At 45.9% G+C, this 26982-nt stretch overlaps 1 protein-coding gene across 4 annotated transcripts in view; it reads right to left on the bottom strand.

Annotated features, from left to right (window-relative positions):
- The window catches only part of LOC141259330 (probable cation-transporting ATPase 13A4), a 1218891-nt gene that overhangs the window by 337556 nt on the left and 854353 nt on the right, over positions 1-26982 (bottom strand). For all 4 annotated transcript variants that reach the window (XM_073675148.1, XM_073675147.1, XM_073675149.1 and 1 more), the window contains exon 12: positions 23802-23990. In XM_073675148.1, the coding sequence (XP_073531249.1) occupies positions 23802-23990 (189 nt within the window). The remainder of the gene's footprint in view (positions 1-23801; positions 23991-26982) is intronic.

Raw genomic sequence — 26982 nt, 5'->3', positions numbered from 1 at the left:
CGGCGGTTCACTCTGACCGCAATCCACGGGTGGCGTAGTCGGACATTTAAACATCAAAACCACATAAATAGTTCCGCCACTGGTTTGACCACCCTGAGCCACGGAACCGGGTCGCCGCCACGAACACTACAACCACCAGCATCCACCAAAAAGGGTCCGGCTCCGGGTGTCCCAAGGCCCAGGGGGCGCGTCAGAACATTTTCATCACCTTTCACAATCACCAATGGGACAAGGCAGGGATGTTCTCTGTCCCCTCTCTTATACATCCTTGTGACGGAGCACCTGCTCTCATCAAGTCGCCATAACCCCAATATTAGGTGGATTGAGGTGGGAGGCACCGAGTACAAGTGCTCTCTATTTGCTGATGATGTCCTAGTATACATCACTCAATCACATATATCCATCCATGCTGTTATGGCTGAAATAGATCACTTTGTTACATGGTCAAATTTTAAAATCAATGCAGCGAAGTCTGAGGCCCTCGATGTCTCCCTCCCCAAATCCATATAGGATTCCATCCAGTCCAACTTTCCCTTTGCCTGGCCCTCACAGGGTATCAAATACTTAGGAATTCCTATTCAGAGACCTCTCCCATCTATATTATCTTAATTTTGGGCCCTTTATTGAACAACTCCATACAGACCACGGTTGGCAAGTTAGAACTGTAAGATTCACTACGTGAACCACTGGTGTTTTGTGGAAAAGCACATGTACACTGCGTTCCAAATTATTATGCAAAAAGTGTTTAGGAGTGATAAGGGAAGAATTTGTTTGTCAGTTAAACTCATTGATGGTGATGTGTGTCAGGGCTCTTTATATCACTGTAAGCAATTGCAGACACCTGTGCTAATTAGTTTGGCAGGTGTGTCCAATGAAAGGCAAGACTACTTAAGAAGGCTGTCTCACATTATTAAGCAGCCTACATTTTCTGCCAAAATGGGAAAGAAAAAGGATGTGTCGGCTGCTGAGAAGCAACAAATTGTGGAGTGTTTAGGTCAAGGCATGACTACAATCAACATTGTGCGATGATCAGGATGAAGTGTCTTGGCAATCAAGAAGTATGTAGCTGATTCACAGTACACACATGTGCGTGCTGATAAGGGCAAATTGAGGACTCTTTCCTACAGGCAATTACATCAGGTTGAAAGAGCAGCGGCAAAACAGCCTTGTCATAGCAGCAGACAAGTTTTTGAAGCTGCTTGTGCCTCCAACGTCCCCCGAACAACAAGATGCAGGGTCCTTCAGAGGTTTGCAGCTGTGCATACGCCATCCTGTCGACCTCCTCTATCCACTTCACACAAGCAGAAACGGCTCCAGTGGGCCAAACATTACATGAAGACTGATTTCAAAACTGTTTTGTTCACGGATGAGTGCCGTGCAGCGCTCGATGGTCCAGATGGATGGAGTGGAGAATGGCTGGTTGATGGACACCCCACGCAAACACGGCTACAGCGCCAACAAGGAGGAGGTGGAGTAATGTTTTGGGCTGGAATCATAGGGAGAGAGATTGTCGGCCCCTTTAGGATCCCTGAAGGTGCTAAAGATGAACTCCATAATGTATGTGGATTTTCTCAAACAGCACTTCCTGCCATGGTTCAAGAAGAAGAACCGTGTATTTCACAGCAAGATCATTTTTCTTCATGATAATGCACCATCTCATGCTGCACATAAAACATCTGCATCTCTGGCTGATATGGGCATAAAAGGGGACAAACTTATGGTGTGACCCCCATGCTCCCCTGACCTCTACCCCATTCAGAACCTTTGGAGCATCATTAAAAGGAGTGTCTATGATGGCGGGAGGCAGTTCACATCTAAGCAACAGCTCTGGGAGGGTATTCTGTCCTCATGCAAAACAATTGAAGCAGAAACCATCCAAAACCTGACAAATTCAATGGACGAGAGAGTTCAGAAGCTCCTTTCGAACTAGGGGTCCTATGTGAAAATGTAACATCACCTAGAATAAAGTTTTGAGTTGAAAACTGTTTGATTTCAGTTTCTAACAACCTGCTAATGCTTATAATTTCAAAAATGACCATTTTTTTGGTCTTTATTAAAATGAAAAGGTTGATCGAAAAGTTTGGGGGATCTAAGAGTGTGGCAACCCAGTAGTCATGATTACTTCGAATTCTGACAATATGAGGGTCATGCTGCAGGTAGTGCAGCAAGAAGGCACTTATGTGTCTTGCGCATCTGGGAGCCCCAAAATTATTTTCCGGGCTAGATGCAGCTAAAAATTATTATTAATTTTAAATCTGGTGAAGCTTTAGTATAGATGGCCTAATAGGATCAGTGCTGCACACTGCTACAAAGCCCAAATTATTTTCCAGTCAAGATTAGAGATGAGCGTTGTTCTACTCGAACTGTTCGCCAATCTCTAATTCGAGCTGTTTTGGGCGGTGTTCGAGCCGTTCGGCGAACACGAACAATTTGAGAAAAATTCGGCTGTTCGAGGTTATGTTCGATAACTGTTCGTGCACCAAAATCATAACTGGATTTTTTCTCAGTAATGATGAAAATTAATGTTAATACGCAGTTTGAGTGTACAGCGGGGTGGGGGGAGGGGCAGGGGATGGATCTCTGCAGGAACAATGAAGATCTCCATTTTTTTTTCTCTTTCCCGCATTTGCAGTGGGGAGGTGCAATCTGTCAGCCTATCAGCAGCGCACACACGGAGTGAAGTGCTTTTTTTCACACAAGCAAGGGCATGTGTCATTGGCAGTGTATGTCACATGTCCTTGCCCTATAAGACCAAGCCATTTTCCCCGTCGCCACCATTTTCTCACTGCTGCAGCTGCGTGTTAGACGGCACCGCTGTTGCTGTGTGCGCTATACCTTGTTAATTTCAAGCCAATTTTCGCACAAATCTACAGATAGCTTGGGAGTAGGGAATAGTTGTGATTGCAGTCCTTTTAAGGACTAGGTTACAGCATTTCCTACGACTTTTATCAGGCAGGTCTGTGCTCTTAAATAGATAGATTGTGGGAGTAAAGACTAATTGTAATTGGAGTCCTTTTCAGGACTAGGTTACATCAGTTCCTATCAGTTTTTGCCAGGCAGGTCTGTGCCAGAGCTGTGCAAGTTTTTTTCACAGCATTTGGCTGAATCTAGCAAAGCTAATCCTTTTTGGCCTATTGCAGAGTGTGTTAGTCAGTGGAGTAGCCAATCTGTGTTGCAAGATATACCACCTGTGTATAGAATACCAATTTTTTTACTGCACCTAGTGAAGTAAAATCTTTTGGGCATAGCATCATTCTATTAGTCCATCTATACTGACCTCCATCAGGTTGCAAATTGAATATAATTTTTTTCTGCATCTAGCTCTGAAAAAATATTGGGGTTCTAGCTGTGTGTGGGACTTGTTCTATTAATCCATCTATACAGACCTCCATCAGGTTGCAAACTGAATATATTTTTTTCTGCATCTACCTCTGAAAAAATATTGGGCTTCTAGCTGTGTGTGGGACTTGTTGTATTAGTCCATCTATACTGACCTCCATCAGGTTGCAAACTGAATATATTTTTTTCTGCATCTACCTCTGAAAAAATATTGGGCTTCTAGCTGTGTGTGGGACTTGTTTTATTAGTCCATCTATACTGACCTCCATCAGGTTGCAAACTGAATATATTTTTTTCTGCGTCTACCTCTGAAAAAATATTGGGCTTCTAGCTGTGTGTGGGACTTGTTCTATTAATCCATCTATACAGACCTCCATCAGGTTGCAAACTGAATATATTTTTTTCTGCATCTACCTCTGAAAAAATATTGGGCTTCTAGCTGTGTGTGGGACTTGTTCTATTAATCCATCTATACAGACCTCCATCAGGTTGCAAACTGAATATATTTTTTTCTGCATCTACCTCTGAAAAAATATTGGGCTTCTAGCTGTGTGTGGGACTTGTTCTATTAATCCATCTATACAGACCTCCATCAGGTTGCAAACTGAATATATTTTTTTCTGCATCTACCTCTGAAAAAATATTGGGCTTCTAGCTGTGTGTGGGACTTGTTCTATTAATCCATCTATACAGACCTCCATCAGGTTGCAAACTGAATATATTTTTTTCTGCATCTACCTCTGAAAAAATATTGGGCTTCTAGCTGTGTGTGGGACTTGTTCTATTAATCCATCTATACAGACCTACATCAGGTTGCAAACTGAATATATTTTTTTCTGCATCTACCTCTGAAAAAATATTGGGCTTCTAGCTGTGTGTGGGACTTGTTGTATTAGTCCATCTATACTGACCTCCATCAGGTTGCAAACTGAATATATTTTTTTCTGCATCTACCTCTGAAAAAATATTGGGCTTCTAGCTGTGTGTGGGACTTGTTCTATTAATCCATCTATACTGACCTCCATCAGGTTGCAAACTGAATATATTTTTTTCTGCATCTACCTCTGAAAAAATATTGGGCTTCTAGCTGTGTGTGGGACTTGTTATATTAATCCATCTATACAGACCTCCATCAGGTTGCAAACTGAATATATTTTTTTCTGCATCTACCTCTGAAAAAATATTGGGCTTCTAGCTGTGTGTGGGACTTGTTCTATGAATCCATCTATACAGACCTCCATCAGGTTGCAAACTGAATATATTTTTTTCTGCATCTACCTCTGAAAAAATATTGGGCTTCTAGCTGTGTGTGGGACTTGTTCTATTAATCCATCTATACAGACTTCCATCAGGTTGCAAACTGAATAAATTTTTTTCTGCATCTACCTCTGAAAAAATATTGGGCTTCTAGCTGTGTGTGGGACTTGTTCTATTAATCCATCTATACAGACCTCCATCAGGTTGCAAACTGAATATATTTTTTTCTGCATCTACCTCTGAAAAAATATTGGGCTTCTAGCTGTGTGTGGGACTTGTTGTATTAGTCCATCTATACTGACCTCCATCAGGTTGCAAACTGAATATATTTTTTTCTGCATCTACCTCTGAAAAAATATTGGGCTTCTAGCTGTGTGTGGGACTTGTTGTATTAGTCCATCTATACTGACCTCCATCAGGTTGCAAACTGAATATATTTTTTTCTGCATCTACCTCTGAAAAAATATTGGGCTTCTAGCTGTGTGTGGGACTTGTTCTATTAATCCATCTATACTGACCTCCATCAGGTTGCAAATTGAATATAATTTTTTTCTGCATCTAACCCAGCCAATAGTTTTGGCCTAATACCACAGTTTGGCCACTCAGCTCTGCTCGGTTCCCATCCATTGTTTTTTTGTGCAAACAACTCCAGAGTTGTGAATTAGTTAACTACCAAAATGAGTGGAAAAAGGCCTGCTGCTGGTGGAAAGGGGAATAGGCGTGTTGGGAAGGGGAAAAAAGGTTGTGTCCGTGGGGTAGGTGTTAAAGCAACAGTAACATCTGCAGAAGAAAGACCATCTTCCAGCCAAATTAAAATGTCTACTTCTTTTAGCGGACAATGTGATAAGATCCCTTTCTTACGGCCACGCCAATCGCTACAAATTCCAGATGAGGCACAAAAACAGCAGGTGCTTCAACGGATATCAAGTGCTCCTTTAAGTGGGCTCTCCTCCACATCAACTTCAACATCACAAATACTCCAGTCCTCAAAGGTGTCACCCCAATCGCACTTGCTTCCTCACAGCTCCCAAATCTCCAGCTTCCCGTCTGAGTATGAGGTAGAACAGATGGTTGAGTCTGCAGAGCTGTTTACTCATACTATAGCCTGGGAATCAGAGGTCGACTCCAGCGCTTCTGTGAATCCAGACGAGGAAATGATCTGCACTGATGCCCAGAATCTTTATGAGTCGGATCCAGGACCAGACGCAGAAGGTTCTGACCATAATGTAGACCCTCATTCCCAAACTGTAACTCCTGTTGGTGGAGACAATGAGGAAGACGATGATAAGACTCAAATACCTGATTGGAGCGACAACTTTAGTTTTTTGTCAGGGCAGGAACAGGTTGGCTCTGAGGACTACGGGTGTGATAACGCACAGGGTGATGATGATGAGGTTGGAGATCCCACTTACTGTCAACCCACAGTCAGCCAAGAGATGAGGTCAGCAGAGGAGGTGGAGGAAGATGCTAGTGACGACGAGGTCAGGTTGCGCCTTCCTGGACAGAGACGTAGTACTGGAAGCACGTCAACAACTGCATCCTCAAACACAACTCTGCCTCTCACCACAAGTCGTGGTGGCTCTTCAGGTCGCATGGGTGCTAAGCCTTGCATAGCCTGGGCATTTTTTCAGATCGATAAAGATTACCCAACTCGTGTTATCTGTAACATTTGTCAGCAAAAGCTAAGTAGAGGCCAAAAAATACATAGTTTGAGTACTTCATGCATGAACCGGCACATGGACATGAAGCATAAGTTGCAGTGGGAAGCTCAGTGTGCTACAATGCGGCCTAGCCGGCCAGGCCAACCACCGTCTGCCATATCTTGTGCATCCGCGGCCTCTTCATCCTCTGTGACTGGGGGGACAGCAGTCACACCTGTTTTGGGGCGCAGACCTGCCACCTCTTTACCCGCAACAGCCAGCGTGATTGGCAGGTCATCATTTTCTTTGGAGGTGGTAACACCAAATTGTGTTGAGCGCTGTCCGACATCGATAGCACCACCTTTGGATCAAGGCAACCTAACATGTCCGCCTGCATCTTCCTCACAGACCGGCAGTTTGCCGGGGACACCCTTATCAACCCCGTCTAAGCACAATAGCCAGCCCTTGGTCCCTCAGATGTGGACAAGTAAAAGACCATTTCCTCCTAGCCATGAGAAAGCTAAGAGGTTGAATTTCACCATCTGCAAGCTCTTGGCTACAGAAATGCTGCCTTTCCGCCTGGTGGACACAGAGGATTTTCGAGACCTTATGTCCGTCGCAGTGCCCCAGTACCAGATGCCCAGTGGGCACTACTTCTCAAAGAAAGGTGTGCCTGCGCTCCACCAGCATGTCGCACACAACATCACCGCTTCTTTGAGAAACTCTGTGTGTGACAGGGTGCATTTCACCACAGACACTTGGACGAGTAGGCATGGACAGGGGCGTTACATGTCGCTGACTGGGCACTGGGTAACTATGGTGACAGCAGGACAAGGGGCTGCTGTCCAAGTCTTGCCATCCCCACGAGTTGTGCGTCAATCCTCTTTATGTCAAAGTTCCTCCACTGCTTCTGCCTCCTCAACCTCCTCTCGGTCTTCCACCTGCACCCAAAGCCTGTCTGGTCATGCCACAAGCTTTCTAACTGCGCAGAAGGGATCCTGCACACCTCCTTACTATGCTGGCAGTAGGGCTCAACGTCATCAGGCGGTTTTTACATTGAAATGTCTGGGAAATGTGAGTCACATAGCTGAGGAGTTGTGGTCAGCTCTGGAGAACCAATTTCATGAATGGTTGTCTCCACTGGACCTGAAACCAGGGAAGGCCGTGTGCGACAATGCTGCAAACCTGGGTGCGGCCCTTCGCCGGGGCAATGTCACACACGTGCCTTGTATGGCTCACGTGTTGAACCTGGTTGTCCAGCAATTTTTAGCCCACTATCCCAGACTAGATGGCCTTCTGCAGAGGGCACGGTCGCTGTGTGCTCACTTCCGCCGTTCGCATCCTGCAGCTCAGCGACTTACATCTCTACAGAAGTCATTGGGCCTGCCACTTCACCGGCTAAAATGCGATGTGCCTACCCGGTGGAATTCAACTCTGCACATGTTGCAGCGACTGTGGCAGCACCGACAAGCCCTGGTGCAATACGTTCTGACGTATAGCCTGGGCCAATGAGATTCAGAGGTGGGGCAAATCACGCTGGAGGAGTGGTCTCAGATCAGGGACCTATGCACCCTTCTGCACAGTTTTGAAATGGCGACGAAGATGTTTAGTGCTGACGATGCCATAATCAGCATGACTATTCCGGTGATTTACATGCTGGAGCACATGTTAAACAGAATTCGGAGTCAGGTGGTGGCACAAGAGGAGGTGGAGGAAGTAGAGGAGGAGGAGTTGTATGCGGAAGGGCTAACATCTGCAAGTTCCAGACGGTCGGCAGCACCAAGGCGGCAGGCATGTGAGGGTGGGGGAGATGGTTTTACCAGGGCACATGGTAGCAGCCAAACTAGTGAGGAAGGTGCAGGAGCCCAGGAAGAAGTGGAGGACGAACTGATGGAAGACTCATCAGATGAGGGAGACCTTGATCACATTTCTGTTGTGCGAGGTTGGGGGGAGAGGACAGAGGAAGGAAGCAAGATTGTTACCTCGCCACCAACACAACAGGGACTTGGTGCTCCTGGATGCGCAACACACATGAGTGCCTTCTTGCTGCACTACCTGCAACATGACCCTCGAATTGTGAGAATTAGAAATAATCCTGACTACTGGGTTGCCACACTGTTAGATCCCCGGTACAAAAGTAAATTTGCAGAAATTATTCCTGCCATAGAAAGGGATGCACGCATGCAGGAGTATCAGCAGAGACTGTTGCAGAATCTTACATGTGCTTTTCCACAAAATACCAGTGGTGCACGTAGTGAATCTCACAGTTCCAACTTGCCAACCGTGGGACCGTCAAGTGTTCAGCACTCAAACCGTAACAGAACCACAGTATCTGCTGGTAACATCAATTTTGCGGAATCATTTCACCACTTTTTTAGCCCATCCTTTGCAAGGCCACAGGAGACAAGAAGTCTGACACATAGTCAACGCCTAGAGACGATGGTACAGGAGTAGCTACAAGTAAACATTGAAGCCACGACTGTGTCACTGGACCCTTGCTCTTTTTGGGCTTCCAATCTGGATAAATGGCCGGAGCTAGCCACTTACGCCTTGGAGATCTTGTCATGCCCGCCAGCCAGCGTTCTGTCTGAACGTGTGTTCAGCGCTGCTGGTGGTGTGCTGACAGATAAGCGCACGCGGCTCTCCACTGATAATGTAGACAGACTCACGTTCATAAAGATGAACAAATCATGGATCCGAAATGACTTTTCTACCCCTGTGTCATCCTGGGGAGAGTAAAAGCTTGATGATTGGTTAAAATCACCCTACCAACCGTTTTAAGCTTTCAAATTACTAATCATGTTTATCTGTATCTTGGCTAGAAAATAATTTGGGCTTTGTAGCAGTGTGCAGCACTGATTCTATTAGGCCATCTATAATAAGCTCCACCAGATTTAAAATTACTAATCATGTTTATCTGTATCTTGACTGGAAAATAATTTGGGCTTTGTAGCAGTGTGCAGCACTGATCCTATTAGGCCATCTATACTAAAGCTTCACCAGATTTAAAATTAATAATAATTTTTAGCTGCATCTAGCCCGGAAAATAATTTTGGGGCTCCGAGATGCGCAAGACACATAAGTGCCTTCTTGCTGCACTACCTGCAGCATGACCCTCATATTGTCAGAATTCGAAGTAATCATGACTACTGGGTTGCCACACTCTTAGATCCCCCAAACTTTTCGATCAACCTTTTCATTTTAATAAAGACCAAAAAAATGGTCATTTTTGAAATTATAAGCATTAGCAGGTTGTTAGAAACTGAAATCAAACAGTTTTCAACTCAAAACTTTTTCTAGGTGATGTTACATTTTCACATAGGACCCCTAGTTCGAAAGGAGCTTCTGAACTCTCTCGTCCATTGAATTTGTCAGGTTTTGGATGGTTTCTGCTTCAATTGTTTTGCATGAGGACAGAATACCCTCCCAGAGCTGTTGCTTAGATGTGAACTGCCTCCCGCCATCATAGACTCTCCTTTTAATGATGCTCCAAAGGTTCTGAATGGGGTAGAGGTCAGGGGAGCATGGGGGTCACACCATAAGTTTGTCCCCTTTTAAGCCCATATCAGCCAGAGATGCAGATGTTTTATGTGCAGCATGAGATGGTGCATTATCATGCAGAAAAATGATCTTGCTGTGAAATACACGGTTCTTCTTCTTGAACCATGGCAGGAAGTGCTGTTTGAGAAAATCCACATACATTATGGAGTTCATCTTTAGCGCCTTCAGGGATCCTAAAGGGGCCGACAATCTCTCTCCCCATGATTCCAGCCCAAAACATTACTCCACCTCCTCCTTGTTGGCGCTGTAGCCGTGTTTGCGTGGGGTGTCCATCAACCAGCCATCCTCCACTCCATCCATCTGGACCATCGAGCGCTGCACGGCACTCATCGGTGAACAAAACAGTTTTGAAATCAGTCTTCATGTAATGTTTGGCCCACTGGAGCCGTTTCTGCTTGTGTGAAGTGGATAGAGGAGGTCGACAGGATGGCATATGCACAGCTGCAAAACTCTGAAGGACCCTGCATCTTGTTGTTCGGGGGACGTTGGAGGCACAAGCAGCTTCAAAAACTTGTCTGCTGCTATGACAAGGCTTTTTTGCCACTGCTCTTTCAACCTGACGTAATTGCCTGTAGGAAAGAGTCCTCAATTTGCCCTTATAAGCACGCACACGTGTGTACTGTGAATCAGCTACATACTTCTTGATTGCCAAGACACTTCATCCTGATCATCGCACAATGTTGATTGTAGTCATGCCTTGACCTAAACACTCCACAATTTGTTGCTTCTCAGCAGCCGACACATCCTTTTTCTTTCCTATTTTGGCAGAAAATGTAGGCTGCTTAATAATGTGAGACAGCCTTCTTAAGTAGTCTTGCCTTCCATTGGACACACCTGCCAAACTAATTAGCACAGGTGTCTGCAATTGCTTACAGTGATATAAAGAGCCCTGACACACATCACCATCAATGAGTTTAACTGACAAACAAACAAATTCTTCCCTTATCACTCCTAAACACTTTTTGCATAATAATTTGGAACGCAGTGTACATGTGCTTTTCCACAAAACAACAGTGGTTCACGTAGTGAATCTTACAGTTCTAACTTGCCAACCGTGGTCTGTATGGAGTTGTTCAATAAAGGGCCCAAAATTAAGATAACATAGATGGGAGAGGTCTCTATGAATAGGAATTCCTAAGTATTTGATACCCTGTGAGGGCCAGGCAAAGGGAAAGTTGGACTGGATGGAATCCTATATGGATTTGGGGAGGGAGACATCGAGGGCCTCAGACTTCGCTGCATTGATTTTAAAATTTGACCATGTAACAAAGTGATCTATTTCAGCCATAACAGCATGGATGGATATATGTGATTGAGTGAAATATACTAGGACATCATCAGCAAATAGAGAGCACTTGTACTCGGTGCCTCCCACCTCAATCCACCTAATATTGGGGTTATGGCGAATTGATGAGAGCAGGTGCTCCGTCACTAGGATGTATAAGAGAGGGGACAGAGAACATCCCTGCCTTGTCCCATTGGTGATTGTGAAAGGTGATGAAAATGTTCTGACGCGCCCCCTGGGCCTTGGGACACCCGGAGCCGGACCCTTTTTGGTGGATGCTGGTGGTTGTAGTCTTCGTGGCGGCGACCCGGTTCCATGGCTCAGGGTGGTCAAACCAGTGGCGGAACTATTTATGTGGTTTTGATGTTTAAATGTCCGACTACGCCACCCGTGGATTGCGGTCAGAGTGAACCGCCGCTGCAGGGCAGACCGCTGAGGCTGGTGTTGTGGGTGCAGCAGAGCGTAGCATAACTCCCCACGGGAGGAGTATAGCCTCAGGGCAGTGTATGCGGAGGATGGGGGTGATGGTGCAGGGCAGCAGCAGTAACGACACGGAGTCAGTGATGCAGTCCAGGGCCTTTACTCACAGTTCTTATTATCCAGACCACGTCTGCAGGTAACGGCTGCCCACGTCGCACTGTGCTCACCAGGTGAGGGGCTCAGACAACTCCCAGATAACTTTGAAGCGCTTCACAGGACCCCCTTTGTGTGTCCTTTGTCTGGCCTTTCTTACCAACCCTTCTGTCCGGCTGCCTCGGGCCTCCTCTTGGTAAACTTGGCGCCAGTTTCCCTGACCCTATGTGGTGCCTTCCTAGCGGGTGTAGCGAGGGGCTGCGCCACATAAAATGTCACAGCCTCCGGTTTCTAGCTGAGGGTCGTTTCCTGCCTCCACTAGTTTCGGGGACCGGTCTCCCCCTTTGGCCTGACCCCTCCACGCAGGTAGCTTCGGGCGTGCGGTGGCGACTCGCCCGTCCGCACCCCTGGGATCCCTTCATTCCTCGTTCCTGGAGCCTTCTCCGCTCCTCTTCCTTCCTTCTCCCTCTTCCAGGCCTGGGCCTCTGTTACTAGGCCCGCCTCCGGAGCAGAGCTCATGCAGCGCCCCTGCTCCCTGCCACTTCTGCTCAGACTTCTCTGCACTGAACTAAGATGGTGCCCAACTTTTATACTCCCTTCTCAATGCACCCAGGAACTGCTTCCTCCCTGCTCCTGCACTACAGGGTTCCCCTTCCTCAGTGTTCCCTCCCCCCACTCCAGCCAGGGACAGGGACTGTCGTGCCCATCTCAGAGGCATATTGGTCGCCCTGCCCCACGGCAATGTGGTGTAATGCATGCAGGTGTCGGGTCCTGATCCACACTCCATCCTTACCTGAGAGTGAGATATCACACCTCTGGGTGAGGTGCAATACCTCTGTAGCAACCGAGCCCTCAGGGTGCTACAGTTCCATTTATCTTCAGCCTAGGTGACGTATTGTGATACAGGGCCGTGATTTTGGCTATAAAAGGGTCCCCTAGACCCCTACCCCAAGCTTTTTAAGAGAATCATATATGGCGTGCCAGGAGACTCTATGGAATGCTTTCTCAGCATCCAACGAGAGTATCTAATTACAAATTTTTAACTGCATCTAGCCCAGGAAATACTTTGTGCCTAGTAGCAGTGTCTGCTAGTCAGCGGATTATCCCGGCTGTTAAGCAAGCTACACCACCTGTAGTTTAGACACTTAATTATTTCAAAGGAAATGCTTCGGGACCATGGGATACTCAGTGAAGAGCATCAGGAGGCACCCCAAGGCATAGGGGCTGGGACTGGCAGTAGGATGCCTTGCGGTGGACAGCCGAGCTCGATCCTTATAAAAGCTTTTTAACTGCAGCAGCTTTAGTGGACGCTACTGGAGCTGGAATTACGCGGCTGCTGGCATGAGACTTGCCCTCCAATAGATCCTTGTAAATGGATTTAAAGTGTATTCATTCAAATTAGAGAGACAATTTAAATTAAAAAGCTTAGAGCTGCCTCCACCACAGGGGGGCTCGCTCGACCCACCAGCGGACAGGCACCAGTATTGGGAGAGGGGGGCTGGCCGTCAGGGTTCACCGCGGCTCTGGCACAAACCCGGCGACGCGGAGGTGGCATGGGCAGGAGCGGACTGAACGTGTCGGCTTCTCCCTTTTTGGATTTTAGAAGGGCATGACATGCCTATATCTGTGTCTCCCCCTCCTTTTACTCCTCCACCTCTTTTCTTTTCGCATGACTATATGTACTTGTCACTTTTCCATGTGTTAGTTGTGTCTTCTGAGCAGTTTGTCAGCTTTTGGACACCTTTGAAGGTGTTTTCTATGTGTTTCTATGTGTTTTTGTTTGAGTGCCATTGGTTTTAACGGTGTTCGAAGGTGTTCGACGAACAGTTCGGCGAACACACGGGTGTTCGACGAACCGAACCGAACTCGAACACTACGGGGGTGGCTCAACACTAGTCAAGATACAGATAAACATGTTTAGTAATTTTAAATCTGATGGAGCTTATTATAGATGGCCTAATAGAATCAGTGCTGCACACTGCTACAAAGCCCAAATTATTTTCCAGCCAAGATACAGATAAACATGATTAGTAATTTGAAAGCTTAAAACGGTTGGTAGGGTGATTTTAACCAATCATCAAGCTTTTACTCTCCCCAGGATGACACAGGGGTAGAAAAGTCGTTTCGGATCCATGATTTGTTCATCTTTATGAACGTGAGTCTGTCTACATTATCAGTGGAGAGCCGCGTGCGCTTATCTGTCAGCACACCACCAGCAGCGCTGAACACACGTTTAGACAGAACGCTGGCTGCGGGGCATGACAAGATCTCCAAGGCGTAAGTGGCTAGCTCCGGCCATTTATCCAGATTGGAAGCCCAAAAAGAGCAAGGGTCCAGTGACACAGTCGTGGCTTCAATGTTTACTTGGAGATACTCCTGTACCATCGTCTCTAGGCGTTGACTATGTGTCAGACTTCTTGTCTCCTGTGGCCTTGCAAAGGATGGGCTAAAAAAGTGGTGAAATGATTCCGCAAAATTGATGTTAACAGCAGATACTGTGGTTCTGTTACGGTTTGAGTGCTGAACACTTGACGGTCCCACGGTTGGCAAGTTGGAACTGTGAGATTCACTACGTGCACCACTGGTATTTTGTGGAAAAGCACATGTAAGATTCTGCAACAGTCTCTGCTGATACTCCTGCATGCGTGCATCCCTTTCTATGGCAGGAATAATTTCTGCAAATTTACTTTTGTACCGGGGATCTAACAGTGTGGCAACCCAGTAGTCAGGATTATTTCTAATTCTCACAATTCGAGGGTCATGTTGCAGGTAGTGCAGCAAGAAGGCACTCATGTGTGTTGCGCATCCAGGAGCACCAAGTCCCTGTTGTGTTGGTGGCGAGGCAACAATCATGCTTCCTTCCTCTGTCCTCTCCCCCCAACCTCGCACAACAGAATTGTGATCAAGGTCTCCCTCATCTGATGAGTCTTCCATCAGTTCGTCCTCCACTTCTTCCTGGGCTCCTGCACCTTCCTCACTAGTTTGGCTGCTACCATGCGCCCTGGTAAAACCATCTCCCCCACCCTCACATGCCTGCCGCCTTGGTGCTGCCGACCGTCTGGACCTTGCAGATGTTAGCCCTTCTGCATACAACTCCTCCTCCTCTACTTCCTCCACCTCCTCTTATGCCACCACCTGACTCCGAATTCTGTTTAACATGTGCTCCAGCATGTAAATCACCGGAATAGTCATGCTGATAATGGCATCGTCGGCACTAAACATCTTCGTCGCCATTTCAAAACTGTGCAGAAGGGTGCATAGGTCCCTGATCTGAGACCACACCTCCAGCGTGATTTGCCCCACCTCTGAATCTCGTTGGCCCAGGCTATACGTCAGAACGTATTGCACCAGGGCTTGTTGGTGCTCCCACAGTCGCTGCAACATGTGCAGAGTTGAATTCCACCGGGTAGGCACATCGCATTTTAGCCGGTGAAGTGGCAGGCCCAACGACTTCTGTAGAGATGTAAGTCGCTGAGCTGCGGGATGCGAACGGCGGAAGTGAGCACACAGCGACCGTGCCCTCTGCAGAAGGCCATCTAGTCTGGGATAGTGGGCTAAAAATTGCTGGACAACCAGGTTCAACACGTGAGCCATACAAGGCACGTGTGTGACATTGCCCCGGCGAAGGGCCGCACCCAGGTTTGCAGCATTTTCGCACACGGCCTTCCCTGGTTTCAGGTCCAGTGGAGACAACCATTCATGAAATTGGTTCTCCAGAGCTGACCACAACTCCTCAGCTGTGTGACTCACATTTCCCAGACATTTCAATGTAAAAACCGCCTGATGACGTTGAGCCCTACTGCCAGCATAGTAAGGAGGTGTGCAGGATCCCTTCTGCGCAGTTAGAAAGCTTGTGGCATGACCAGACAGGCTTTGGGTGCAGGTGGAAGACCGAGAGGAGGTTGAGGAGGCAGAAGCAGTGGAGGAACTTTGACATAAAGAGGATTGACGCACAACTCGTGGGGACGGCAAGACTTGGACAGCAGCCCCTTGTCCTGCTGTCACCATAGTTACCCAGTGCCCAGTCAGCGACATGTAACGCCCCTGTCCATGCCTACTCGTCCAAGTGTCTGTGGTGAAATGCACCCTGTCACACACAGAGTTTCTCAAAGAAGCGGTGATGTTGTGTGCGACATGCTGGTGGAGCGCAGGCACACCTTTCTTTGAGAAGTAGTGCCGACTGGGCATCTGGTACTGGGGCACTGCGACGGACATAAGGTCTCGAAAATCCTCTGTGTCCACCAGGCGGAAAGGCAGCATTTCTGTAGCCAAGAGCTTGCAGATGGTGAAATTCAACCTCTTAGCTTTCTCATGGCTAGGAGGAAATGGTCTTTTACTTGTCCACATCTGAGGGACCGAGGGCTGGCTATTGTGCTTAGACGGGGTTGATAAGGGTGTCCCCGGCAAACTGCCGGTCTGTGAGGAAGATGCAGGCGGACATGTTAGGTTGCCTTGATCCAAAGGTGGTGCTATCGATGTCGGACAGCGCTCAACACCAGCTGGTGTTACCACCTCCAAAGAAAATGATGACCTGCCAATCACGCTGGCTGTTGCGGGTAAAGAGGTGGCAGGTCTGCGCCCCAAAACAGGTGTGACTGCTGTCCCCCAGTCACAGAGGATGAAGAGGCCGCGGATGCACAAGATATGGCAGACAGTGGTTGGCCCGGCCAGCTAGGCCGCATTGTAGCACACTGAGCTTCCCACTGCAACTTATGCTTCATGTCCATGTGCCGGTTCATGCATGAAGTACTCAAACTATGTATTTTTTGGCCTCTACTTAGCTTTTGCTGACAAATGTTACAGATAAGACGAGTTGGGTCATCTTTATTGATCTGAAAAAATGCCCAGGCTATGCAAGGCTTAGCACCCATGCGACCTGAAGAGCCACCACGACTTGTGGTGAGAGGCAGAGTTGTGTTGGAGGATGCAGTTGTTTACGTGCTTCCAGTACTACGTCTCTGTCCAGGAAGGCGCAACCTGACCTCGTCGTCACTATCATCTTCCTCCACCTCCTCTGCTGACCTCATCTCTTGGCTGACTGTGGGTTGACAGTAAGTGGGATCTCCAACCTCATCATCATCACCCTGTGCGTTATCACACCCGTCGTCCTCAGAGCCAACCTATTCCTGCCCTGACAAAAAACTAAAGTTGTCGCTCCAATCAGGTATTTGAGTCTTATCATCGTCTTCCTCATTGTCTCCACCAACAGGAGTTACAGTTTGGGAATGAGGGTCTTCATTATGGTCAGAATCTTCTGCGTCTGGTCCTGGATCCGACTCATAAAGATTCTGGGCATCAGTGCAGATCATTTCCTCGTCTGGATTCACAGAAGCGCTGGAGTCGACCTCTGATTCCCAGGCTATAGTATGAGTAAACAGCTCTGCAGACTCAACCATCTGTTCTACCTCATACTCAGACGGGAAGCTGGAGATTTGGGAGCTGTGAGGAAGCAAGTGCGATTGGGGTGACACCTTTGAGGACTGGAGTATTTGTGATGTTGAAGTTGATGTGGAGGAGAGCCCACTTAAAGGAGCACTTGATATCCGTTGAAGCACCTGCTGTTTTTGTGCCTCATCTGGAATTTGTAGTGATTGGCGTGGCCGTAAGAAAGGGATCTTATCACATTGTCCGCTAAAAGAAGTAGACATTTTAATTTGGCTGGAAGATGGTCTTTCTTCTGCAGATGTTACTGTTGCTTTAACACCTACCCCACGGGCACAACCTTTTTTCCCCTTCCCAACACGCCTATTCCCCTTTCCACCAGCAGCAGGCCTTTTTCCACTCATTTTGGTGGTTAACTAATTCACAACTCTGGAGTTGTTTGCACAAAAAAACAATGGATGGGAACCGAGCAGAGCTGAGTGGCCAAACTGTGGTATTAGGCCAAAACTATTGGCTGGGTTAGATGCAGAAAAAAATTATATTCAATTTGCAACCTGATGGAGGTCTGTATAGATGGATTAATAGAACAAGTCCCACACACAACTAGAAGCCCAATATTTTTTCAGAGGTAGATGCAGAAAAAAATATATTCAGTTTGCAACCTGATGGAGGTCAGTATAGATGGACTAATACAACAAGTCCCACACACAGCTAGAAGCCCAATATTTTTTCAGAGGTAGATGCAGAAAAAAATATATTCAGTTTGCAACCTGATGGAGGTCTGTATAGATGGATTAATAGAACAAGTCCCACACAAAGCTAGAAGCCCAATATTTTTTCAGAGGTAGATGCAGAAAAAAATATATTCAGTTTGCAACCTGATGGAGGTCTGTATAGATGGATTAATATAACAAGTCCCACACACAGCTAGAAGCCCAATATTTTTTCAGAGGTAGATGCAGAAAAAAATATATTCAGTTTGCAACCTGATGGAGGTCTGTATAGATGGATTAATAGAACAAGTCCCACACACAGCTAGAAGCCCAATATTTTTTCAGAGGTAGATGCAGAAAAAAATATATTCAGTTTGCAACCTGATGGAGGTCTGTATAGATGGATTAATAGAACAAGTCCCACACACAGCTGGAAGCCCAATATTTTTTCAGAGGTAGATGCAGAAAAAAATATATTCAGTTTGCAACCTGATGGAGGTCAGTATAGATGGACTAATACAACAAGTCCCACACACAGCTAGAAGCCCAATAGTTTTTCAGAGGTAGATGCAGAAAAAAAAATATTCAGTTTGCAACCTGATGGAGGTCTGTATAGATGGATTAATAGAACAAGTCCCACACACAGCTAGAAGCCCAATATTTTTTCAGAGGTAGATGCAGAAAAAAATATATTCAGTTTGCAACCTGATGGAGGTCTGTATAGATGGATTAATAGAACAAGTCCCACACACAGCTAGAAGCCCAATATTTTTTCAGAGGTAGATGCAGAAAAAAATATATTCAGTTTGCAACCTGATGGAGGTCTGTATAGATGGATTAATAGAACAAGTCCCACACACAGCTAGAAGCCCAATATTTTTTCAGAGCTAGATGCAGAAAAAAATTATATTCAATTTGCAACCTGATGGAGGTCAGTATAGATGGACTAATAGAATGATGCTATGCCCAAAAGATTTTACTTCACTAGGTGCAGTAAAAAAATTGGTATTCTATACACAGGTGGTATATCTTGCAACACAGATTGGCTACTCCACTGACTAACACACTCTGCAATAGGCCAAAAAGGATTAGCTTTGCTAGATTCAGCCAAATGCTGTGAAAAAAACTTGCACAGCACTGGCACAGACCTGCCTGGCAAAAACTGATAGGAACTGATGTAACCTAGTCCTGAAAAGGACTCCAATTACAATTAGTCTTTACTCCCACAATCTATCTATTTAAGAGCACAGACCTGCCTGATAAAAGTCGTAGGAAATGCTGTAACCTAGTCCTTAAAAGGACTGCAATCACAACTATTCCCTACTCCCAAGCTATCTGTAGATTTGTGCGAAAATTGGCTTGAAATTAACAAGGTATAGCGCACACAGCAACAGCGGTGCCGTCTAACACGCAGCTGCAGCAGTGAGAAAATGGTGGCGACGGGGAAAATGGCTTGGTCTTATAGGGCAAGGACATGTGACATACACTGCCAATGACACATGCCCTTGCTTGTGTGAAAAAAAGCACTTCGCTCCGTGTGTGCGCTGCTGATAGGCTGACAGATTGCACCTCCCCACTGCAAATGCGGGAAAGAGAAAAAAAAAATGGAGATCTTCATTGTTCCTGCAGAGATCCATCCCCTGCCCCTCCCCCCACCCCGCTGTACACTCAAACTGCGTATTAACATTAATTTTCATCATTACTGAGAAAAAATCCAGTTATGATTTTGGTGCACGAACAGTTATCGAACATAACCTCGAACAGCCGAATTTTTCTCAAATTGTTCGTGTTCGCCGAACGGCTCGAACACCGCCCAAAACAGCTCGAATTTGAGATTGGCGAACAGTTCGAGTAGAACAACGCTCATCTCTAGTCCTGGCCTTCCCTGCCGCTAGCGTTTTATCAGAGCGGATTTTTAGTGCCGCTGGTGGAATTATAACTGATAAGCACATTGGCCTGTCAAATGAAAATGCTGACAGGCTGACTCTTATAAAAATGAACAAGAGCTGGATTGGGCCAGACTTCTCAACATCACCAAATGATAGCAGCGTAACATAAACTCAAATCCACTGTCTTTTTTGGGAGGTGTATTCCCATGCACCTTTTCACACCCAGACATGGGTATACGCTTCTCGATTTTGGCTATTAGCTCTTGTCCTCCTCCTTCTCCTCCTCATCCTCCACCACCATATCACCAGGGTGACCGTGGTCCATGATGCAACACCCACATAATTTTTTTAAAGGGTGTTTATGATGCCCGAAATTTTTTTTTTTATACAGTGTGTTCATGTTTACCCCCCAGGGGTAAATGATTGTCAGCCCATACACTTACTTCATGGGCATTACAAGTATAGGAGACCCGCTCCTTTCTAATGGGAACATTTTTTTATGAGGCCCTCCTCCACATCTCTTCCAAGCGGCCTTGGAGTGCCTCCCAATTTTTGTCAGCCCTTGCACTCACTGCATAGGCAAACACTATGGTAGACCCACTTCCTAATAATGGGAAAATTGTTTTCAAAAGGCCCTCTGACCTCCAAGTGTCTTCCAAGGGGCATTGGAGTTCCTCCAAATTTTTGGCAGCCCTTGCATTCACTGCATAGGCAAACACTATGGGAGACACACTTCATAATAATGGGAACATTGTTTTCAAAAGGCCTTCTGACCTCCACGTCTCTTCCAAGGGGCATTAAAGTGCCTCCAAATTTTTGACAGCCCTTGCATTCACTGCATAGGCAAACACTATGGGAGACCCACTTCCTAATATTGGGAACAATTTTTTAACAGAAGGCCCTCCTCTACGTCTCATCCAAGGGGCATTGGAGTAGGTCCAAATTTTTGGCAGCCCTTGCATTCACTGCATAGGCAAACAGTATGGGAGGCCCACTTCCTAATAATGGGAACATTGTTTTCAGGAGGCCATCCTCTAAATCTCTTCAAAGGAGTATTGGGGTGCCTCCAAATTTTCAAAGGGGTATTGGGGTGCATCCAAATTTTTGGCAGCCCTGCCACTCACTGCATACGCAATAACCGTATAGGAGACCCACTTTTTAGTAATGGGAACAACAAAGTATAGCTGGCTGATGGCTCTTTAAGAATAATGAGGGCCAACTGCTGGCCCTTTAAGAATAGTAAGGGCTGCCTGATGGACCTATAAAAATAGGTTTTTTGACTTTCATAGTCCCGCCTTCATAAATGAAACAGAATGTCTCTGATCATGTCTCACACACCACATGGCCAAATAAGGTTGTAAAATGTTAAAATGACATTTCCCGGTGAATGCATTTGTCACGGTTGAAAGCAATATAAAAGTGCAAAAACACATCAAAAACGCTACGTGTGAACATAGCCCAAGGTGTGGAGGAATATTTTTGGTTTTGGTTATTTATGTTGCCTTATATACAAGTTATCTCCCTGGAAGGGATGTTCCTTAACATATTTCCCAGGAAAATCCATTTTGGTTTAGATTTACTAAATTTTATTGTGAGTCTGTGCAAGTGGCGTAATACCTCTGACAACATTGTTGACAGTAGTGACCTGGGGGTCAGAAATGTTTCCAGGGGTTTTCCCCATGCTGTTCCCATGCCATTTGAGCACTGTTCCATCGATTTGGGCAATTTTTAGGCCCTCTGCAAACCGCCGGGGGAGCCGCCTGAAAAATGCTCACGTTTCCCATAGACTTACTGTTAGGAGGGCGGTTGCAGACAACTTTATTTTAATGGAACGCAACCGACCCCGGGGTCCGCAATGCAGCCTAATGGACTGCTGCCGAACACTTTCCGGGTGGAAAGGAAAGCGACAACTAAACTGATAACCCGTCCGTGTTAACAGCACACCGGACCGGGTAAGGCAATACGCTCTATCTCCATTAACTGCACGGAGGAAGAGCGACCGGCGACGCACCTATAAACTATCTTAGCCCTTCGTGTTAATGCACAGGAAGGGTAAGACGGTTAGCACAATCTCCAAGAACCGCAGGGAGACGTGCGACCGTGGGAGAAGCAGTAGCCCTGTCTTTGATACAGATGCTACGCTATGGGGAATGGCGCTAAAGCGGTTCACACAATCTCCAAGAACCACAGGGAGACGTGTGACCGGAGAAGAAGCAGTAGCCCTGTCTTCGGTACAGGCACTACGCTATAGGAGACGGTGCTAGTATGTGTCAGAACGGCAAACTCTGGACTTAGACTCCGCAAGCACTGTCTCTCTCTGCAACCCAGACTTAACATTGTCAGGCACAACTACCTGGGAGATAAATAGTGCTCGCGGACTAGCTAGGCATTGGGGCTGATCATGATGCGGAGCAGCATTATCCCTGGCTGGACTAAAATGGGAGACCACAGAAGGTCCTGGACTGACGCCTAACACTTACATTGGGCTTGTTGCTCAGGTCAAGCACCCGTGTATTCCAATGTGCTTGACCCAAGCAATGAGCACCTGAGCATTTTAGTGCCCATCACTATTGGTCACATAACAACTACGCAAACCGTTTGTGGAGGCAAACTGAATTCTTGCATACACCTCTGAGAAAAGACAAGTCGGTATAAGGGAGCAGGGAAAGGAGAAACCTTAGGAACAGGCTTGGACTTGTTATCTGAGATACATAGCTTCTGAAAGTATGTTTTCTCTGAAACATCAAAGTACTGTATATTGGATTAAAACATGCACTGCTGCAATAAAACAGTCAATGTCTTATTCGTGATTTGGGCAGCATGCATGTATCTCATATCAGGTTCACAATAAGGGTTTTCTTAGCCCAAAACCTATTTCAAATCAATTTGACTAATATGTAGTGTAGTATGCTATGGCAGTAAGAAGAGGATTGGACAGTGGCTGGCGGGGTGAACAGAGAGGTCGGTCATGAGATGAGTATTAGGGTTTTTTCATTTTTTTTGCCGGCCCTGTTCCAACATACATACATATATCGAATTTGCAACCTGAGAAATGCTTGTACGTGTCTATTTTTCACTTTTTTTTTTTTGATGACTACAAAATACTGCTGAAAAACATTTTAAATTGTGTTTCATTTTCTAAATAAATTATTTATAATTATTTGACATTTTTTTCAATGGGGTCAGGGCCATATACAGCGATTCGGATTATTGGTGTTTCTAATCAGTTTTATTTTGCTAATGGATTTTTTCTTTTTTTTTCAATGTATTTTACACACAGTTCCACTAATAAGGTCATAAAGACCTTTGTTTGGCATTTGAACATATTAATACATTATTTTTATTGCTGATTTCCCCTGTAACTGGGGCTGGTTTATTAGCAATCACAGGATCAATGGGTACATAATAAATCATATCTGCCTTCTCTATGGAGAGTTTGGCTAAGTCAGCCAGCCAGCTCCCCAACCCCTAGCTACACAATTGTCTGTAAGCTGCTTACTATGCAGTGATATTTTAGAACATTAGTGCAGAGTAACGTATGTATATAAAAGGGCAAGACTCTCGTGTACTGTTGGTGCACAAGTAGGTTTACACCGATTGTATTTGAAATAATGAAGAATTTGGAACTCTTGGCAAGAAGTATAACACAGTGATTTATTTACAGGTGCAATACATAGTAAATGTATTACGTTTTAGTCAATACATTGACCTTCATTAGATGCACAGATTTCTACAGAGAAAATGAGAATAATGTGTCAAGGAAAGCGACCTAGTAATAGAGGTACATTGCTGTGTAAATGACGCCACATCTATGACAACTTACACTGCAGTGTACCAGTATTCCATTGGGGGTCCTTAACACAAGATTCTCAATTAATCTATAGCAATTTGTGTATCAGATAAATGTCAATGGTTTCAACATAGCGTAATGTATTTACTATGGATTGTACCTGTAATTAAATGACCTTGATATACTTCTTGCAATGAGTGCCAACTTCTTCATTATTGCAAAGTAAAGTATGAACTCCCCAGAAGTCTATAGTCTTTGGGCTTTCCAGAAGTGGTTACATTTAGGTAATCGTAATTGTGTTCAGTATTGCACAGAGAAATAATACAGCTAGCATCAAGGAGCCACTAAATAGATGAACCAAATTGAACTTACTTTATCAAAACATACAAGATTCAACTGCCCAGCTAAATTGATCCTTTGAGGACTAATACAGAAGATCTTCTGTTTTTTCAGCCTTGTTTGACCGCACAGGAGACAAATTGCAATTGATGCAGGAAGGGATGCGTTGACCGCAACAGTTAACATCATAAATGACATTAGCACAATTTCAGGAACACTGGCCTGGGAAAGCAACACAAGTATTTTTTTTAATTACATCAGTTGATGTATTTTGAGACATTGTTACGCAAAAAAAATCCCAGTGAAATTATAGAAATATGTTTCTAAACATGATTTGGTCACAAACATTGCATTGAAATAAATGAAAAAGTAAATAGGTGCAGATGGCACCTTAAAGCAGTCATCCACCAGCTATTACATCTACATCGGGTATCGAAAGACACTACTAATATGGAGACTATCACATCCTTAACAGGTAATGTGCACACCTGGCAGGTAATGTCCATTTCTATTCTCCTATTTTATTTAAGACAACAAGTTCATGACAGGTATGCACACCAAGCTCAACATCAGCTGTGTCTCTCAGCACCTGATGTACAATTGAGAGGTGCTGGACAACCCTTTTAATTATATTTTCATATCTGTTTTGTTACAGAAATTTCAGCAAAAGCCTTATTCGTCCATATTGATATTGCAGAAATTCATGTGCTGGCAAATGAAATAATCTGCCACATGTAGCGATACCCTAATAACGTAAGCCTCCATTAAAAGAATGTACCTCATGAATGTGTGTAGTGATGGTGAGTAGAAAAGAGCAGATCTACACTTCACCAAATTTTTACCCCAAATTTGATTTGCGACTAATTATTTAATCACATAATTAAATGCCTCTAATATGTGTATAACACTCTGAATTCTTTTTCGAGTCTACTGAAACTGTTCTGAGCTCTGTAATGCAAATTAAACATTTTTAATAAAGATGTCAATCTATCTGACTAGGGGAAGATGGATGGTAAATGGTGGTAAATAACAGCCTATTTAACCACACAGATAAGTTTCAATTTTTGGACTCTATATAATATAAGTATCTCTTTTTGGGGGCAGATGCATGCTTTGGTGTTGTTTGTACACAGGCAGTGCACACAGAAGAAAAGCCATGGCATTTTCAGATATGTGGGTAAAAAAAATCCCTTAACTTGGGAGAATCAAGAGCTTAGCACTTTGCAATAGCAAAGCAATAGCAATAGCATAAAATGGTGTTCCGGCCTTTGTCTTTTACACTGTTATACTGTCTATGATAACCTTGCCCCATCCCCTCCCCCCGATTTGTTGGGCTTGACAAAGTGATCTGATTGCTGCAGGGCATTATGGGGAAGCCCACATGATTTGCATTTTGACTGAGTCTTCATCTTTTGTTCATGCAAACTCACAAATGGATTAGAACGACTCACCACCTACATAACTACAAGTATCTATATAATAACGCTGCAAGCGTGTCTCTGTCTGAAGCCTCGATAGACTGCGCATGTGCGACACACAGTCTAGCTCCAGACAGAATCACCCATCCATCCGTTACAGGTTAGAGGAGTGTGTATGGCGCCGGAGATCGCGGTATGCCTAGACACTAAACGCATACTGCGATCTCCGGCGCCATACTTACATACTTACCTGACCGGGGCAGGAGTGAGGTGTTGGATCGGCACATGCGCATAGCGCTATCCGGCGCCATTTTACTGAAGACACATTTGCAGTGTGTCTTTAGCAAAATGGCGCCAGACAGCGCGGTGCTCCGGCGCCGCACTCCTCCCTCGGCCTCCGGCAGAACAGGACGCAGCAGCGCTGGAGCACAGAGTAGAAAGGTGAGTATAACTGTTTATTTTTTTGTATGTGTGTACAGTGTGAAAGGGATGAGGGGGCCACACATACCAGGATTGGGGGTGAGGGGGACACACATACCAGTATTTTGGGGTGAGGGGACCATGCATACCAGGGTTGTGGGGTGAGGGGATCATGCATACCAGGATGAGGGGTACCACACATACCAGGTTTGGGGGGGTTAGGGGACCATGCATACCAGGATTGGGGGAGTGATGGGACCATGCATACCAGGATGAGGGGTACCACATATCCCATTATTGGGGGGTGAGGGGACCCATGCATACCAGGATGAGGGGTACCACACATACCATTATTGGGGGGTGAAGGGACCATGCATACCAGGAATGGGGGGTGAAGGGACCATGCATACCAGGATTGGGGGGTGAGGGGACCATGTATACCAGGATTGGGGGATGAGGGGACCATGCATACCAGGATTGGGGGGTGAGGGGACCATGCATACCAGGATTGGGGGGTGAGGGGTACCACACATACCAGGATTGGGGGGTGAGGGGACCATGCATACCAGGATGAGGGGTACCACACATGCCATTATTGGGGGTTGAGGGGACAATGCATACCAGGATTGGGGGTGAGGGGACCATGCATACAAGGGTTGGGGGGTGAGGGGACCATGCATACCAGGATTGGGGATGAGGGGACCATGCATACCAGGATGAGGGGTACCACACATGCCATTATTGGGGGTTGAGGGGACAATGCATACCAGGATTGGGGGTGAGGGGACCATGCATGCAAGGGTTGGGGGGTGAGGGGACCATGCATACCAGGATTGGGGATGAGGGGACCATGCATACCAGGATTGGGGGGGTGAGGGGACCATGTATACCAGGATTAGGGGGGTGAGGGGACCATGCATACCAGGATTGGGGGGGTGAGGGGTGCCATGCATACGAGAATAGGGATGAGGGGTACCATACATACTAAGATAGGAATGCGGGGTACCATGCATACCAGGATAAGGGGTACCATACATTCCAGGATAGGGATGAGGTGTACCATGTATACCAGGATTGAGGATGAGGGGTACCATGTATACCAGGATTGGGGATGAGGGGCCCCTGCATACTAGCATAGGGATGAGGAGTGCCATGCATACCAGGATGGGGATGAGGGGTGCCATGCATACCAGGATGTGGGTTAGGGGCCCATGCATACCAGGATGAGGGATAGCATACATACAAGGATAGGGATGAGGGATGGGGTACCACACATACCAGGATTGGGGATGAGAGGGGTACCATGCATACCAGCATTGGGGGTGAGGGGTGCCATGCATACCAGAATTCGGGGTGAGGACAGGATGGGGCAGGAC

The sequence above is a fragment of the Phyllobates terribilis genome, unplaced genomic scaffold (genome assembly GCF_046119375.1).
Source record: "Phyllobates terribilis strain yellow unplaced genomic scaffold, ASM4611937v1 Scaffold_3__8_contigs__length_932513732, whole genome shotgun sequence".
Lineage (NCBI taxonomy): Eukaryota > Metazoa > Chordata > Amphibia > Anura > Dendrobatidae > Phyllobates > Phyllobates terribilis.
Note: the sequence above shows the minus strand (reverse complement) of the source record. Positions and strands in the feature narration are given on the sequence as shown.